We start from the raw sequence: 16,819 nt of genomic DNA, 5'->3' as shown, positions 1-16,819 counted from the left end.
GAAAATTATAAAAGATTTTATAAAAGGAATTGATAAGAAGTTGATTGAAAAAAGAAAGAAGATTTAGAAAAAAAAAAAGAAAATAGGGAGAATGTGATAAGTCAGGAGAGTAGAACAAAGCCATACAGTAGTGATTTAGGGTATATTTTGATCTGTTAGAAGAAACTGTATCTCAAAATTTTAAAGAGAGAAAAACTTATATATATATATGCCAAAAATAAGAGTAACTAATATGAAGGGATAAAATATGACTCTAAAAATGAAAAATAAAAAGTTTTTTTATTGATAAGATGTTTGAAAAAGGGAAAAAGAAAAATTAAAAAAACAGTTAAAAAAATTAACTTTGATGAACTAATGAATCATGGTAAAAAAAAAGCCATGAATTCTATGTGCAGTATTCCCCTAGCGCTGGAGTTCTCCCCTTCTCCTTGATCGGTAAACTTGGTCTTGTCTTGCTGGCTGTTCGTGCTGATCTTCTGGGGGAGGGGCCTGTTGCTGTGGTTCCCACATGTCTTTGCCGGAGGCTGAATTGCCTCGCCCTTGTTGTCAGGGCTAAGTAATCTGCTCGGGTTTGTTCTCAGGAGCTTTTGTTCCCTGCAAGCTCTCGGTACAGCTTTGGAGGACCAGGGTGAAAATGGTGGCCTCCCAATCTCCGCCCGGAGGAGCTGAGAACTCAGGGCCCCGCTCCTCAGTGCGCCCCCAGAGAAAAGCAGTCACTCCCGTCTCCCTGGTCTCTGGCCGCACTCCGTGCTCACCTGGGCTGTGACCGAGCGTTTCTATCTCTGGCACCCGACCCCGTGTGGAGTCTCCAAACCCTGCAGATCCCTGTGGTGCGCTCCCGTGCCGCTCCTCCCAGGGGAGGAAGGGGAGTCTCCCCGGCTCTGCCGCTTGTTGGGTCCCTGCTGGAGGAGCAGTGGCCTGACTGGGCCGCGGATCACAGTTTATGGCAACCCCGAGCTGAGAGCCTGCGCCTCAGCTCCGTCTCTGCAGCCGGCTTCCCCGCTCCAATACCTGGGAGCTCTGGCGCACTCAGGGACCCCGGTCTTTCTGTGACCCCGAGGGTCCTGAGACCACACTGTCCCAGGAGGATTCCACCGCCCTGCTTAGCCGCTGGAGCGATGTCCCTCAGCGGAGCTGACTTCTAAAAGTTCCGATTTTGTGCTTCGCGGCTCTTATCACTTGCCAGAAGCCGCTGGAGGAGGCCCCCTCCCCCCGTCTGTCCTCCCAAATATCACCTCGGATTCACTTCTCCGCACATCCTACCTTCCAGAAAGTGGTCGCTTTTCTGTTCAGAGTTGTTGCTATTCTTTTCTTCAATCTCCTGTTTAGTTCGTAGGTGTTCAGAATGGTTTGATCCCTATCCAGCTGAATTCCTGAGACGAGATGAAATCCAGGTCTCCTACTCCTCCGCCATCTTGCTTTGCCCCGGGTATCTCTCTTTTTAATTTTTTGAGGCGCCTCCACACTGTTTTGCAAAGTGGCTGTACCAACTTGCATTCCCACCAACAGTGTAAGAGGGTTCCCCTTTCTCCACAACCATTCCAACATTTGTTGTTTCTTGCCTTGTCATTTTTTGTCGTTCTAACTGGTGTATTTTAGAAAAGGCTGATTCAAAGAACCATTAACTAGATTATGTCATTTCAAAACCTGAAATAATTATGTGATGATACTGAAAATTGAAGCTTATTTTAAAAACTTGGAAATTTCTGGATTCAGTGCAATGAAATGATTTAACTTGCTTTCAGAATATACATATATTGCTTCCTTTAAGAAAGACTTCCTTTATGAGAGCAGAGGGGCTCTCCCTGACAAAGGTAAAGACAAAGTTTTTTGGTGCCAAATCTCTGGAGCCAGGTGTCATCATCACAGCCCATGAGGCCATCCTGTGTCTCCCTCACAGAGCCGTGATGCAGGCTTGCTTCAAACACGAGCCCCCAAGAACAGCTGCACCACACATGGAGAGACAGGGAGTGTGTTTTCATTGTTTCAGGATGATGATGAAATGCAATTACTATACAAGCTAAAAATCTCAGAAAAAGTCTAGAAATATTTCAAAGATGAGCTTTGGAGCAAATCTTCCTGTCTGCCCCTCCAGTCCTGCTGGTATGTCTTTGATGTTGTGTCACCAGTGGTGTTAGTAGTTGGTAGGACAATAAAAATGGTGGGATTTAAAATACAGATGATTTAAATTCATTTTCAGGTCTTTATCAGTTTATACCTGTTCAGTAAGTTTGGATACTTTTGTAGCTATGACCCTGAGTGCTCATTGAAATATACCTCTGAGATCCTAGTAGATATAATTACCTGCCAAGATAGAATAGGAAATAATATTTTAAAAAACCACTCCTTTGATTGGAGTTACCAGATTTTTTTGACAGATACATATTCAAATAAGGGGTTTAACCAAGATATCACTGTAATTCCCATGGATACCACTGCACTTTTACTAATTTCTTTCCAATTGCTTTGGTTTTACAGGGGGAAATAATAAGATACTAGTAAGATACTAGACTTGAGAAGAACAGAAGTTATGTGAGGAAACTCAGGTTTTGGGTTGTTCTCCCAATAGTGGTTGTTGCTATTTATCTGTTCAAGCTTAAGTATAAAATATGCATTTTGAAGTGTGTAAGAGATGTAGGGTTCCCTTTCTGCTTTGGTTGATTTTCCATTTGGGTGGAAGAGTTAGGGTGCAGTCCTTCCTAGAGTTTACAGTGGATAGGAAGGAGAAATAAGTTTGGAAATGAAACTTAATATCATTTGAGCTTCTCCCTAAAGCAGATGTACTTTCAGTAGAGACTTCAGGGCAATTCAGTAGCAGTGCATTTTGCATAAATAAGGACACGGTCTCTATCTCAGTCCATTCACATCGACTTTTATCTGAGATACTGTCCCCTGAGAAATGCCACTAATGCTCCAAAGGAGGTGGTATCCAGCAGAAATAAACCAGCACATAATCCGTATCTGTAAAAATAAATAAAATGAGATTTAGAAGGCTTCCTAGGTTCTCCCATTGTTGTCGAACTAGATAAAGTGCAGAAAAGTGTGGCATTGGAAAAGCGATTGAATTCTGGCTAGAGATGAAAATGCTGCAATTGAAAACTTTCCAGAACAACATGTACTTGGATCCGTATTAAAGAAGAATTCTTTGAGTGTTTAAGCCAAATGACCCAGCAGGGTTGATAGTGTGAGGCATATTTCACAGTTGTATAAATATTTAAAACTGTTTTCCAGCCTATAAAAACAAGTAAATTAGGTTTTGTGTGTTTTTTTTTTTTAAATTGCAGGATGAAATTAACCTGCCCACCTTAACTTGTTGGGGAACCTGTCCTCAGCCCAGCCTGCTCTCTTAAAAGAGGATTGCTGGGAAAGAAGTGTGAGGAAGGCTTTTAACTCAGAAAACAAAGCTGGTTTCTGTTTCAGAGAATTTCAGAAGGGATGATTAGCAACATGGTATACTGCCACAGGTAGTCTGTTTCCAGACGGCCTGTCTCCCCAACATGTCACAAGGGGCCCAACCAACTAAACACAATAGCTTTTTATCATAAACCCTTTTGAACCTGGTGAAGGGTAGACTAGGGGCTCCATTATATACATAAGCCCAAAAGAAAACAGGGCAGCACCTCAGCCAGGTTGTTCTCAGTTCTGAGCTGTTGGTCCCAGCCATTAAAGTGCCACCAAGCCTGTCCTTCAGTCACAGTGCTTATGGATGATTGGTGGGTGTTCTTCCTCATTCAATCTTCCAAGGCTGCTTTTATCACTCGTTGTTCAGGTCCTTTCCAAAATTTTTATTCTTTTCCTCTTACTTGCATTTTAGCTATTGCCCGAGACCACTTTTCTTTACCTCTGGTTAAACAGACTGTGGAGACAATGGCAGTGATGTTTTATTTCTATATTTTTAAATATAGAGTCTGAAAAGAACATCAATGACTGAATTTATTACTGCCCACCCCCCCACCGCCATCCCTACTGGCCACCGTTCTGGTCAAGGAAACATAAGCGAGAGTTAATAGCCGGTATATAAAGCTGGCACCATGGGTGATGGAAAGATCACATAGCCAAGGGTTAAGCATCTTCAGTTAGTCCCAGGGATACCCCTAACTCACTGGGTATCCTTGGGCAAATCATTTGGCCTCTCTGGGCCTTAGTTCCCACATCATTCAGGTAAAAGACTTTATTATGTAAGGTCCTTTGAATTTAGCATTCTAGAAAATTCTTATCTGCTTCTGTTATATGATGTACCATTGTGAATACATTCCCTTGATTCTGCTCTGTTCCTGAAAACAATTAATTTTGTTTTTGTTCTTAGACTGCAGAATGAAAAATGGATGAATGTCAAAGTGGGAGACATCGTTAAATTAGAAAATAACCAATTTGTTGCTGTGAGTATTTAATATTGTTTATTACAGAATTTATCTCAGATTAAAATAGCATATGTACTGAAGTATTTACATTTGCACATTTGGTGAATCTATACTAATTCATAATAATTAAGAGAATACCAGAATGTATTAGTAAAGAAGTCTCAATTATAAAATGTTATTAAAAACATATTAATTACTTCGAATAGCATGGTAACTCAGATAAGCCTGAGTGATTATCTCTTTTTCAATTTCCCTTGTGATCTTTTAAATTAATAGATACAAAAGATTTTAAATCAAGATGTCAATCATTTCATATAAATAAGAGCTTTTAAAATGCTCCAGAGTACTTTAAGAACAGTTTTTTTCTCTCATATTTTGAATCCTATCCCTCAGTAATAGGATTATTACTGTTAATTTGCAGTATAGTTGAAGATAATATATGCTTCTTCCTGAGTGATAACAGTCCGGAAATGTCTATTGATTGTTCTGAACTAATAAATGCTATTTATGAAGTTTTGCCTTGCATATCAAATGCACTATAATTTATATTCTCAAGCTGCCTATGTTACAATTTCCTTGTTAAAATTCAAGGGGTCACTCTGAGAAACTGAGGGTTCTAGAGGGGAGGGGGGTGGGGGATGGGTTAGCCTGGTGATGGGTATTAAAGAGGGCACGTATTGATTGGAGCACTGGCTGTTATATGCAAACAATCATAGAATCATGGAACGCTACATCAAAGACTAATGATTAATGGTGATTAACATAACATAATAAAAAAAAGGAAAAAAAATTCAAGGGGTCAGTTCAATGACTATAATATATGTGATGAACTGTAGTTCATATTAAATGAAGGGCAATAAAAGCTAACCAGATCAGAGATTAAGAATTCAAGTTATTGTAGTCTATATGTCAAATACATACTAGATTACTTTTGAAAATTTTTGTGTTCAGTGCAGTTTTATGTATCAAGTTGTGTTCTTCATTAAATTTGAGACATTTTCCCACAGGAAAAAGGAATTGCCCCAACATCTATTTACAAGAATAGCTCAGTTGAGACTCCTAACCATTCCCTTTCAGAAACAGTCTTCTTTCATTAATGCACTGTCTGTGTATACTGATCCTCTGGAACAGCCTATGCTAAGGAGACATTGGACAGGCCAATAACAAAAGCGCTCACCTACTAAAGAGAGAAATGTTTATTTCCCTAACAACCTCAATTCTTTGGAGAATAGCTGAGAATCAAAAATAAGCACAAAGGTGTTGGCACAGCCAAGACAGAGGTCTCACAGTCCGTGTTCTGTGGCCTGGGCTCCTTATATGTAGGACAGTCTGCTGGGTTCTCACATTATACAATTGACCCTCAAACCACACGGGTTTGAACTGTGCAGGTCACCTAATATGTGAGGTTTTTTTTCTGATATATACAGTATAGTACTATAAATGTATTTTCTCTTCCTTATGATTTTCTTAACATTTTCATTTCTCTAGCTTACTTTATTGTAAGAATGCAGTGTATAATACAGCATACCAAAATAAGTGTTAATTAACTGTTTGTTATCAGTAAGGCTTCTGGTCAACAGGAGGCTATTAATAGTTAAGTTTGCGGGAGTCAAAATTTACACATGGATTTTTGACTGTGTGGGGCATTGGTGCCTCTAACCCCCATGTTGTTCAAGGGTCAGCTGTATTTAATAATAGACACAATTTAAATTAGCTTATCTAGCTTATTTTCCAGCTCATTAAAGCTTAGCAACAGTACGTTAGAAGGTGGCATCTGATTGAGGTTTTGATTTGGATTTCCCTGATGCTGAGTGATACTGAGTGCTTTTTCATGTGTCTGTTGGCCATTTGGGTGTCATCTTTGGAAAAATGTCTTTTCATGTCTTCTGCCCATTTGTTGATTGGATTATTCTTTGGGTGTTTAATTTGATAAGTTCTTTATAGATTTTGGATACTAGCCCTTTATCTGAAATGTCATTTGCAAATATCTTCTCCCATTAAAAAAAAAAAGAAGGTGGCATCTTTTAGAAGAACACACCCTGTAGGAAAGATGGAAACAGATGCAGGTATCCTTTGTTATCTGAAAGTAGAGCATTTCTATGAAGCCTTAAATAGGCCAACATGGTGTAAAGCAAAGAAGCAATTACCATTAATTTATATGGACAACTTTTGGAGTATTCCCAGGCCCCCAAAATAATCTCTCTTATGCCTTTCTGATACCTTAGGATACATCTTGCTAACGGATGCACAAAATAAGATAAAGCACAAATGTTCACAGATCATTCAAAGCTATGGCGGCTTGATGTCGAGATGCTGAGGATAGTTCCCCGGGAAAGAGCTTGGTGGGGCCACTCTTGCTCTCCTGTGCACACTACCTCTGTAAAGGTTTACTGCAAAGCAAAGGCTGAATGCTGTTTTTACTTTTCCTTTTTCTCATAAAAATAAAGATCCTTGTCTGATTTCTTTCAGTTAGTGAAAACAAGTACTAATGTAGGTCTTTTGTAAAGTGAAGTGGTATAATGCAAACTTTCAAAAAGCTGGGGATACCTGTATAGTGGAAGGTCACCAAAGGGAATTGGGTTAGAACTGAGTCTGCTCCATTCCTTCAGTGACAGCACTCTATCTACTTTGCCTTTGGTTTCTTCATGTATCACATCAAGGTGTTAGACCATTATATGATCTCCAAGATCCTTTCCAGCCTATGTGCTGTGATTCTCTGACCTGAGATGACTGCAGGATTCTTGAAGGCAAAGAGCACATTATTTGCTTGCTCTCTCACACCTAGGGCCATGTTGGATTGTAGGGGGCAGACAGACAGTAAGTGTAGGCTGAATGAATAAATGTCAGTCTTTTGTAAGAAAGAAGACGGAAAAATGGTTATAAACTTTAAAAATTCAGGGTGTTGTGGATCAGTGGGATACTAATATACATCTATGTGCTCTAAGAAAAGATCACATATATTCAGGATTCTTTCCTTAAGAAGAAAGGGCTTCATATAACTTGTTTTAGTTCTACTTTCAATTAAAATGATTACAGTGAAATAGTTTTGCTGAATCTAGATAGTTAACCTTAACCTTTTTTTTTTTAACTGACATATATGGAATTCTAAGAAGTATGCATTAAAGGCATACTTTTGGCAACTACTTTATGCCAGAGATGGTGTTAGATTATAGAGGAATTAGCAAAAAATTAAACTATGCCACACATTTAACTATTACTTTATTTGGAATTGAATATTTCAGTGGCAATGCTAGGTGTATTCCAACTTCCAGTATTCATAAGAACTGTGCAAATCCCTGTACATGCTCTAACAGGGATAAATGTTAGACTGAAATCACCTGTTCACTAATACTCCATACTCTGGTGTGTTCATTTATCACATTCTTTCTGGTGAGTCCCAGAAAGGCAGGAATCAAACACATGTCTCAATGTAGGCCAGCTTATCTGTACTCCAACTTGCCCTCTAGCCTTGATACACTAGTCTGTATTTCCCTTGGTCTTCATTCTTAGTACACGTGCTTGTGTGCTCTTGCAAAACTGTCTATGGAATGAGGCATGAAAGGCAAGTGTAAGTGCAAGCATCAGGTGGAAGAAAAGTAGTTCAAAGGGCGTATCATTAGCATTGCTTTAAGATGAATCACACATTTAGACAAGTTTTCATGAAGTCAGTGATCTGTGTGTCCCAGCACTGTCCAAAAGAACTTTCTGCAGTGAAGGAAATATATCTTTGTGCTGCCCAATGTGACAGCCAACAGCCCCATGTGGATACTGAGCACTTGAAATATGGCTAGGGCAATTGAGGAACTGAATTTAAAGTTTTATTTCATTTTAATTTAGATTTTTTAAAAAGATTATTTATTTGAGAGAGAGAGAGAAAGAGAGGCAGAGGCAGAGGGAGAAGCACACGCTCCACTGAGCAGGGAGCCTGATGTGGGACTTCATCCCAGGACCCCAGGATCATGACCTGAGCCAAAGGCAGATGCTTAACAGACTGAGGCACTCAGGTGCCCCAAGTTAGATTTTTTTGTTGTTGTTTAGATTTAAATAGCCATATGTGACTTGTGGCTACCTGATTGGGTGGCACAGATGTGGCCTTTTAATTGTGGCTGCATGATGGGACGGGAATGCTTATTCTCCACTCTTCCCTAGGTCTCATTCTTTATATTTTTCACTTGGAGGGACAGCCCCAAAATAACACTTTGAGCTTCTTGAACTTCCTTGCCCACTCTCCTCTCCTAGGAGTGACTTCTCTGATTGCTGTATTTGAGGGCAGGGAGTGTGTGCATGACCCAGAGCCTCCTTCCTTCCCTTTCTCTTTGGGCTCTGCCTGTGTGCATAGTACATTCTGCCCTGCTCCTTCATTCCAACAATTTTATAGGAGGAGATCCTCATGGTGGGGGTGGTGGGAGGGTCTTGGTAATTTAGAGCTTCCCTTGTCTATAGCTAGATGAGCCTAACAGGTCAAGTACTAGCAAGCCCACTTAGCCCACAGACCTATAGCCTGGTCTCCAGCAGCTTGCTTGCAATTTTATTTTATTTTAGAGAGAGTGAGCGGGGGTGGAGGAGGCGCAGAGGGAGAGGGACAAGCAGACTCCATGCTAAGTGCAGAGTCTGACTCGGGGCTCAGTCTCAGGACCCTGAGATCATGACCTGAGGTGATACCAAGAGTAGGATGCTTAACTGACCGAGCCACCTGGGTGGCCCTCCAGCAGCTTTATTAATAACAAAGATGAAATTTTTATCTCCATTGATCTTGGTCTGATTCCTACAATTATAGCTCTGTTGGTTTAATCTTTGGGTAAGTGAGGAAAGGAGTCCTCCAAATGCCAAAACTCTGTGGTGTCTCTTGATTAACTCACTTTGTTCAAAGTTTTTCTATGTTTAACTACTTGGCACCTATAAAACTATTTTTTCAGGGCAAACAAATGTTTTTATGGGTGAACTGCTATAATCACTTAGAAGTATATACATACCTCCTGCTCCCTGAGGTTTAACTCATTTAGTCTCTGCAGTAGCTCAATGAAGGCAGGTTATGTACTATTATTATTGTTCCTATTTTATAGATGAGAAAACAGTGCCACCAAATAGCTTGCCATTAGGAGAGCCAGGAGTTAAACCCAGGCCATCTGGGTTTTAACCCCACTCCTAATTGGTACCATATGCTTCTCCTTACTCCATTAAAATCGTCATCCTAATTGCCTTGAGCCCGGGCTTCCAGCATTAGGGCCTTTGGGCTTGGATGCTGGAATTGAAGCAACGAGCAGATGTTGCACCTAATTCTGATGCATAACCTCTAGCTGTCCAAACTTAGAATTCTAAATTAATTTTTGTCAGCTTATCAATACCTTTTAAGCAAGGAAAGGAGCTTGTCTGAGATGGTCAATTAGCTGGCAGATTCAGAAGTTACTCACCTTTATTTTCCAGATAAGGAATCCTCAATGCCCCTTCACTTAAAAAGAAAGTTTAAAACATGTTTGGGCTGAATTTCCAGAGCTCCTAGTTTTATTTTGGGACAAGGGGGAAAAATGTAGAGTGTGAGTCCATCACTGCATAGATTGACTTGCATTAAAAGAACCAAGTAAACTCTTAGAAAAACACACTACAAAGCTCTTGATATCGCCAAGGCTTGGACCCTGGGAGCCAGGCACACCATCCTCCTTTACTTGACAGAAGTGATCTTGTGTTTTGGTTTTCTTATCTGTTGGTAGAAATAAACCCCTTACTGGACATGAGTATATTTGAACATTACATGAGTATAGTGGTTTAGCTTATTTGAAAGAGGGCTCCCACCCTCAAAAGAAAGGCATTCATGTTTTAGGTGTTTACAACAGTAAAGATTTTGTTTTAAAACAAAGGCATTCTTCAACTACATGGATTGGAAATTTCACCTTCAGAAATGAAATAACCAGAAAGATGAATCTAACCTAAACTCCAGTCCTGACCAAGGGTGTCCTTTGGCTTTTTTTTTTTTTTTGACCCATCTAATCTTTCCTAATCTTTGACTCATCTAATCTTTCCTAGCACCTTGGTCCTTTCAGAGAGGCCTGTGGCAGTCTAATTGCCCTCCTTATTATTTTAAATTTTATAGCTTCAAGTCAGATTTACTTGTTTCTCACTAATTGTTGTAAGTAAACTCTTTTATTTTTAAATGTATGTGAGACAGTAGAAAGTTGAAAATTTCCAGAGAAATAAGACTTTTTAAAAAACATTTGTCTAAGCTGTATTGAAAAAGAAGGTTCTTGCTAAAATTTAGAGGTGCAACATGTTATTTTCTACATTAGAAAAAGTACATAGCCAATGTTCTTCTTATAAGCAATTGCTAATTTGTGGGGGTGAAATATATAAGGCAAGAATTTTTTTTTTTAACCAACAAAAGGGCGGACCCATGAGTAATAGCTATGATGTCCGTTATTAGTCTCCTCTCCTCCTTCTTTTCTTATTCTTCTCAAATTCATTTAATTATAAAACCAAAAAAATGTATTAGATACTAGTAGACACTCAGCATACATTTGTTAGGATCTGAAATTTAATTTTAAAATAAAAATACCTCCAATGTCACACATTTCCATTTTTACAATTTCATCCTGATTTTTGTCCATATCAAACCTCTTTTCCTGTAAGTATACTCATATTGCATGAGCCATTTTGGATTCTTATTTTTGGACTGCAAAAAAAAAAAAAAGATAATATTGTAGAGGGTAAAGAAGACAAAGAAGAACTTTAGGTGTGGGAATGTCCTAAAAGGGAGATTCAAATATGGCATTCCAATTCTAGGAATTTATCTTTCCATCAGGATATGGAGTCAATATCCCAATATTCTTCACCACTGTGGTTTTTGTTTTTGAACATTAACAAAGTGAAAGCAAAACACTTTCTGGTTTTCAGAGTTATATTCCAGTGATTTTTGTAGCCAGCCAGAGGAAAGAGTATACATTTGGGATCAGAGCTATAAATTCTTGTTCTAGCTCAGCTCTTTAAGCTCTGCGTGGCCATGGGTATGGCATTAAATCTCTTAGGGCCTTTTAGAAGTGACGAAGCTCTCACCATGACTTTGTAAAGGCTATGGACTTTACATGAGTTAATTTAGTTCATCAACTGCTTGTGAACCAGAGATGAGCTTACCAAGGTTTCTTATTCACATATAGGTAAAATATTATCTCCTCACAGGGTTGTTGAAAGCATAAAGTGACAGAATTGTGTAAGAGTGCTTTGTAAACTCTTAGAGAATTATACAGCTTTTAGGTGTTATCGTCTCTTGAGATTTTGCTTTACTTATTCTTTATATCAGCAAACATTAATTATGCCTAATAAACCTATGAAGATAGTGTTGTTGGTTGTGAGGACTCAAAGCCATCAGGCTCTTTGTCAGCTACCAATCTGATGTACTCTTCCTCATTTGCACCCCTCCCATAACACTTTGGTAATTAGACCTTTAGAATCCTTATCATAGTCTGCCTTTACTGAACTGTACAGTCCTTGAAGGAAAGTGATTTTTATTCATTTTAGTATTCCAGCTGTATATGCCTTAGATTGCCTTGATTCATATCCCGATGTGTCACTTACTGTGTGGCTTCAAACAAGTTGCTGAACCTCTCTGGGCCTCACTTTGCTCATCCGGAAAGTGGACATAATAATAGAACCTACACTGTAGGATTTCTGTGGGAGTTAAATAAAATATTGCATGTAAAGCTCTTAGGATAGTGCCACACACATAGTAAGCCCTCACTAAATACTGGTATTATAAACCCCTACAACTCAAACACAAGTTTCTGGATCGACTAGGAATTGGGTACCCTGAGAGATACTGAAAGGGTCAGCTTGAGGAGTCCTCATCTGGGACTCACAGAGTCATGGGGCTGGTGGGGCTCTAAGACCACCCCTGTGTTGCTGCACTTGTGGCCCAGAACCTTTGACAAAAGGCTGATGACCAGGGACTAACAGGGCTCTCCTGCCTTACTGCAGCTTTGTTGTCCTTTTCTTTTTAGAATTCTTACTGAGTGCACCTGGAAATAGGAGCATTGCATGATGATGAGTGGGCTGACTGCTTATATCTCTGGATGCCCCTGTTGTTCCTGCCCCTTCACACTTCCTCCTCAACCGTAATGAATTTAAAAACTTGAAGGGGAGGTGTTAGCAAAAGGGAATGCCAAAGCTCAGCAGTGGGGCAGGGAGAATAAGGATGAATGAGGGGAATGCAGGATGGAAATCAGGGAGTAGGGAAACAGGAGCAAAGTCCCAAGGACATCAAAGGAAAAGACGACAACAGAGGGGACAGGAAGAGCTGGGGAAGGTGGTGGGTAAAATGTCCCAGGTTCCCAGGGGGTAGACAGGGCAGGAGGAGTTAGCTCAGAACTTGTGGGCTTTACACTTCTCAGTAGCAGTCTTTAGGAAGTTGAGTTACTGCTCAGGGGAGAATCTAGCCACCAGGTGATGGTGGTGCCTCACTCACGTGTTCTGAGCCAGCAATGGACAACGAATCCTCCCTTTGTCTACCAAACATCTAAGTATTCAGCAGCTAAGCTCAATACTAAACAGTAACATCAAATCATCCTTACTGTGCAGAGTTTAGAAGAAGAGCAACTCTCGGTATAAATTGGGATCTTTCAGGGCGCCTGGGTGGCTCAGTCGTTAAGCATCTGCCTTTGGCTCAGGTCATGATCCCAGGATCCTGGGATCGAGCCCCGCGTCGGGCTCCCTGCTCGGCGGGAAGCCTGCTTCTCCCTCTCCCACTCCCCCTGCTTGTGTTCCTGCTCTCATTGTGTGTCTTTCTCTCTCTGTCAAATAAATAAAATCTTTAAAAAAAAATTGGAATCTTTCTCTGTACTTCATAACTATTTTCAATCACAGGGGATAAGAATTAGAGAATTTTGGATTTTGTTTAAAATGATCCTATGAAGCTCAGGGGAGGAGAGTCATGAAGCCGTACTACTATCATATCCACTGAAATTTCAATGTGAGAAGTAAGATCGTGGTGAAATTTTGAAAACTTTTTTTTCTTTTTAAAATCAAAGTAGGTAATTTTTGACTCAGGAATTGCATACAACTCTTTATACATTTTCTCTATAGTGGGTTTGCTATAGTCACATTGTGACAAGTCAGGAAATAATTTTTGCCTCCTCAGGCTTCTGTGACTTTTGTTCGAGTTGAGAGTCTCGATATATAAACCCTTTATACCTTTAGGGGTTTGTCAGTGAGTTGTTTTTCATTTCTGTTTTGTCACAATTCAGATAAAACTGAACATACACATATACATACCTCTCCTCCCCCCTCCACCTATATTTAAGTTGGAAATTTAAAAGCTTGAGACAATGAAATGAGTGGATTGATTCTAAATTTAACCTCTGGGACTTGAGAATGGAACAATTCTAATTGAAAAAACAAAGGTAAGAAAATTTCACAGCTTGGAATGCCAATCCTACGTTCAAACAGAGCTACACAATTGTTAGGCTAATGTGTCAAAATGCTAAAATTTTAGTCAATTCATTTTAGACCTTCAGATCTTTCAGAATTGCATAAAAACCCTTATTTTTAAAATTTTATTTTATGACTGAGATTACATAATAAAAACCCTTATTTTAAGATGAAATTTGAAATAAACAGTTCCCCAATATAGGAAGCGCCCAGAATTCTTTTTAATTAACATATAATGTACTATCTGTTTCAGGGGTACAAATCTGTGATTCATCAGTCTTACACAATTCACAGCGCTCACCATAGCACATACCCTCCCCAATGTCTATCACCCAGCCACCCCATCCCTCCCACCTCCCTCCACTCTAGCAATCCTCAGTTTGTTTCCTGAGATCAAGAGTCCCTTATGGTTTGTCTCCCTTTTTGGTTTCATCTTGTTTCATTTCTCCCTCCCTTCCCCTATGATCCTCTGCCTTTCTCAAATTCCTCATATCAGTGAGATCATATGATAATTGTCTTTCTCTGATTGACTTATTTCGTTTAGCATGGTACCCTGTAGTTCCATCCATGTCATTGCAAATGGCAAGATTTCATTTTTTTTTAAGATTTATTTATTTATTTTGAGAGAGTGAGAATGAGAGAGAGAGAGATAGTACATGAGAGGGGGGAGGGTTAGAGGGAGAAGCAGGCTCCCCGCTGAGCAGGGAGCCCGATGCGGGACTCAATCCCGGGACTCCAGGATCATGACCTGAGCCGAAGGCAGTCGCTTAACCGACTGAGCCACCCAGGCGCCCCAAGATTTCATTTCTTTTTTGATGGCTGCATAATATTCCTCTGTGTGTGTGTGTGTGTGTGTGTGTGTGTGTGTGTGTACACGTACCACATCTTCTTTATCCATTCATCTGTTAATGGACATCTAGGTTCTTTACATAGTTTGGCTATTGTGGATGTTGCTGCTATAAACATTGGGGTGCATGTGCCCCTTCAGATCACTACATTTGTACCTTTGGGGTAAATACCCAGTAGTGCAATTGCTGGGTCATAGGGCAGCTCTATTTTCAACTTTTTGAGGAACCTCCATACTGTTTTCCAGAGTGGCTGCACCAGCTTGCATTCCCACCAACAGTGTAGGAGGGTTCCCCTTTCTCCGCATCCTCACCAACATCTGTCATTTCCTGACTTGTTAGTTTTAGCCGTTCTGACTGGTGTGAGGTGGTATCTCATTGAGGTTTTGATTTGGATTTCCCTGATGCCGAGTGATCTTGAGCACTTTTTCATGTGTATGTTGGCCATTTGGATGTCTTCTTAGGAAAAATGTCTGTTGATGTCTTCTGCCCATTTCTTGATTGGATCATTTGTTCTTTGGGTGTTGAGTTTGATAAGTTATTTATAGATTTTGGATACTAGCCCTTTATCTGATATGTCATTTGCAAGTATCTTCTTCCATTCTGTCAGTTGTCTTTTGGTTTTGTTGACTGTTTCCTTAGGAAACACCCAGAATTCTAAAACTGAATTGTGATAGGTCATTTATGAAGCTCAAATGGACAGCTGACTGGAATGATTTTATCTTTGTGAAAGATCCACAATTTGGTTTCTGAATGTTTTCTGTTGTCTTTTAGAACATTTTCTATTCTTTCTTGCCTCTTGCTTAGCCCCTGTTTTATTTTCTCTTTTCCCTTCCTTACACCCCATCATCTTTTTCTTACATTTTTAATTTTTTATTTTAATTTTTCTCTTTTTAAATTTTCCTTGCCTGCCTTATTTTTTCCTATGGTTTCCAGTTTCCTTCTACTTTACTTCTGTCTTTTCCCCATCAAGTTTGTCTTCCTGCTACGCTTAAATCATGACACTAAGGAAATAAATTATGTGTATGGAAACATTTCCAATTATCTAACTTATTGGGGAAAGTTTTATATTTTCCATTAGTAATTATCAAGACAAGAATGTAGAATTTTATATATTTCTTGCAAAAAAAAAGTAAAGTGGCTATTAATTTATATGATATCCCCTGCCCTTGCTTATATTCTGATGTTCAAGGGGTGGGCCCTCCAGGAACAGGGAAGGAGAGGGAAGGTTTGATTTGGGGCATGTATGGCAGAGAGGTGGAAGAGGATTTTACCTCTCATACTTTTTTTTTCTAAGGCTCTCCTGGCTCATTAGTAAGTAGGGGTGTATACAACAAAGAAGGCTTTCAACCAGTCTTCCCTTCTCATGTATTCTTTATGATTTTTTAAAATAGGCTGATCTGCTTCTCCTATCAAGTAGTGAGCCACATGGCCTCTGTTATATTGAAACTGCCGAGCTTGATGGGTAAGTTATTAAAGTTAGAATAATTATTTAGACTGGTTTTTAATTTAACAGTAATAGCTTTAGGAACAGGACTCAACCTAAACCTTATTCTTCATTTAATTTTCCCGGAACAAGTAAGAGTCTAACTTGTAAATTCCATTTGTTAATTGCTTTGTGGCTCCTTTGAAAGCTCTGTCTTTTTCTCTTGAATTTATTTTCTTTCCAAAGCAGTGAGTTAAACATGTCTGTGTAAATTATTGTATAGGAATCTTTCATATTCCTTAGAAAGGTTTTGTTTTGTTTTAGTTTTTTTCTTTTTATAATTTCATGTGATTCTCTAAAGAAAATGAGAGGAGTATTGATGAGTTTCTGAGGAAAGAAGAACTGATGTTACTTTAGAAGGCAATCTTTTGGTACTGGGTGAAATAAAGATGGAGGAAGAAGAGAGAAGTGGAGTTTTGACATTAATGTTAATTGAGGAATTTAGTTATCAATAATATAGCAGTTCTGTTTCAGTGGATTCAATCTGGTTGGCATAAAAACATTTATTGAATGTTTACATTTTAAAGGTACTATTAGATTCTTTAGTTGGATTTTATCATTTAATCCTGACGTAGGTAATATATAAGCCCCATTGTACAGATGACAAGGCTTAGAGATACTAAGTAATTTATCCCAAACTTCTCAGAAGTGAAGCCAGTACTCAGACCTGATAGTCTGACAAAAAAGCCCCTGGGTTTAACCAATGCCTCCCAAAT

At 39.3% G+C, this 16,819-nt stretch overlaps 1 protein-coding gene across 5 annotated transcripts in view; it reads left to right on the top strand.

Annotated features, from left to right (window-relative positions):
• ATP8B4 (ATPase phospholipid transporting 8B4 (putative)) overlaps positions 1 to 16,819 on the top strand; it is a 303,343-nt gene that overhangs the window by 157,101 nt on the left and 129,423 nt on the right. For all 5 annotated transcript variants that reach the window (XM_025883645.2, XM_025883647.2, XM_025883642.2 and 2 more), the window contains 2 exons: positions 4,307 to 4,379; positions 16,012 to 16,082. In XM_025883645.2, coding sequence (XP_025739430.1) covers positions 4,307 to 4,379; positions 16,012 to 16,082 — 144 coding nt within the window. The remainder of the gene's footprint in view (positions 1 to 4,306; positions 4,380 to 16,011; positions 16,083 to 16,819) is intronic.

The sequence above is a fragment of the Callorhinus ursinus genome, unplaced genomic scaffold (assembly GCF_003265705.2).
Source record: "Callorhinus ursinus isolate GAN/ISIS: 27379988/994484 unplaced genomic scaffold, GSC_fseal_2.0 scaffold25, whole genome shotgun sequence".
Taxonomy (NCBI): domain Eukaryota; kingdom Metazoa; phylum Chordata; class Mammalia; order Carnivora; family Otariidae; genus Callorhinus; species Callorhinus ursinus.
The sequence above is the reverse complement of the archived record's forward strand: the minus strand, read 5'-3'. Positions and strand labels throughout refer to the sequence as shown.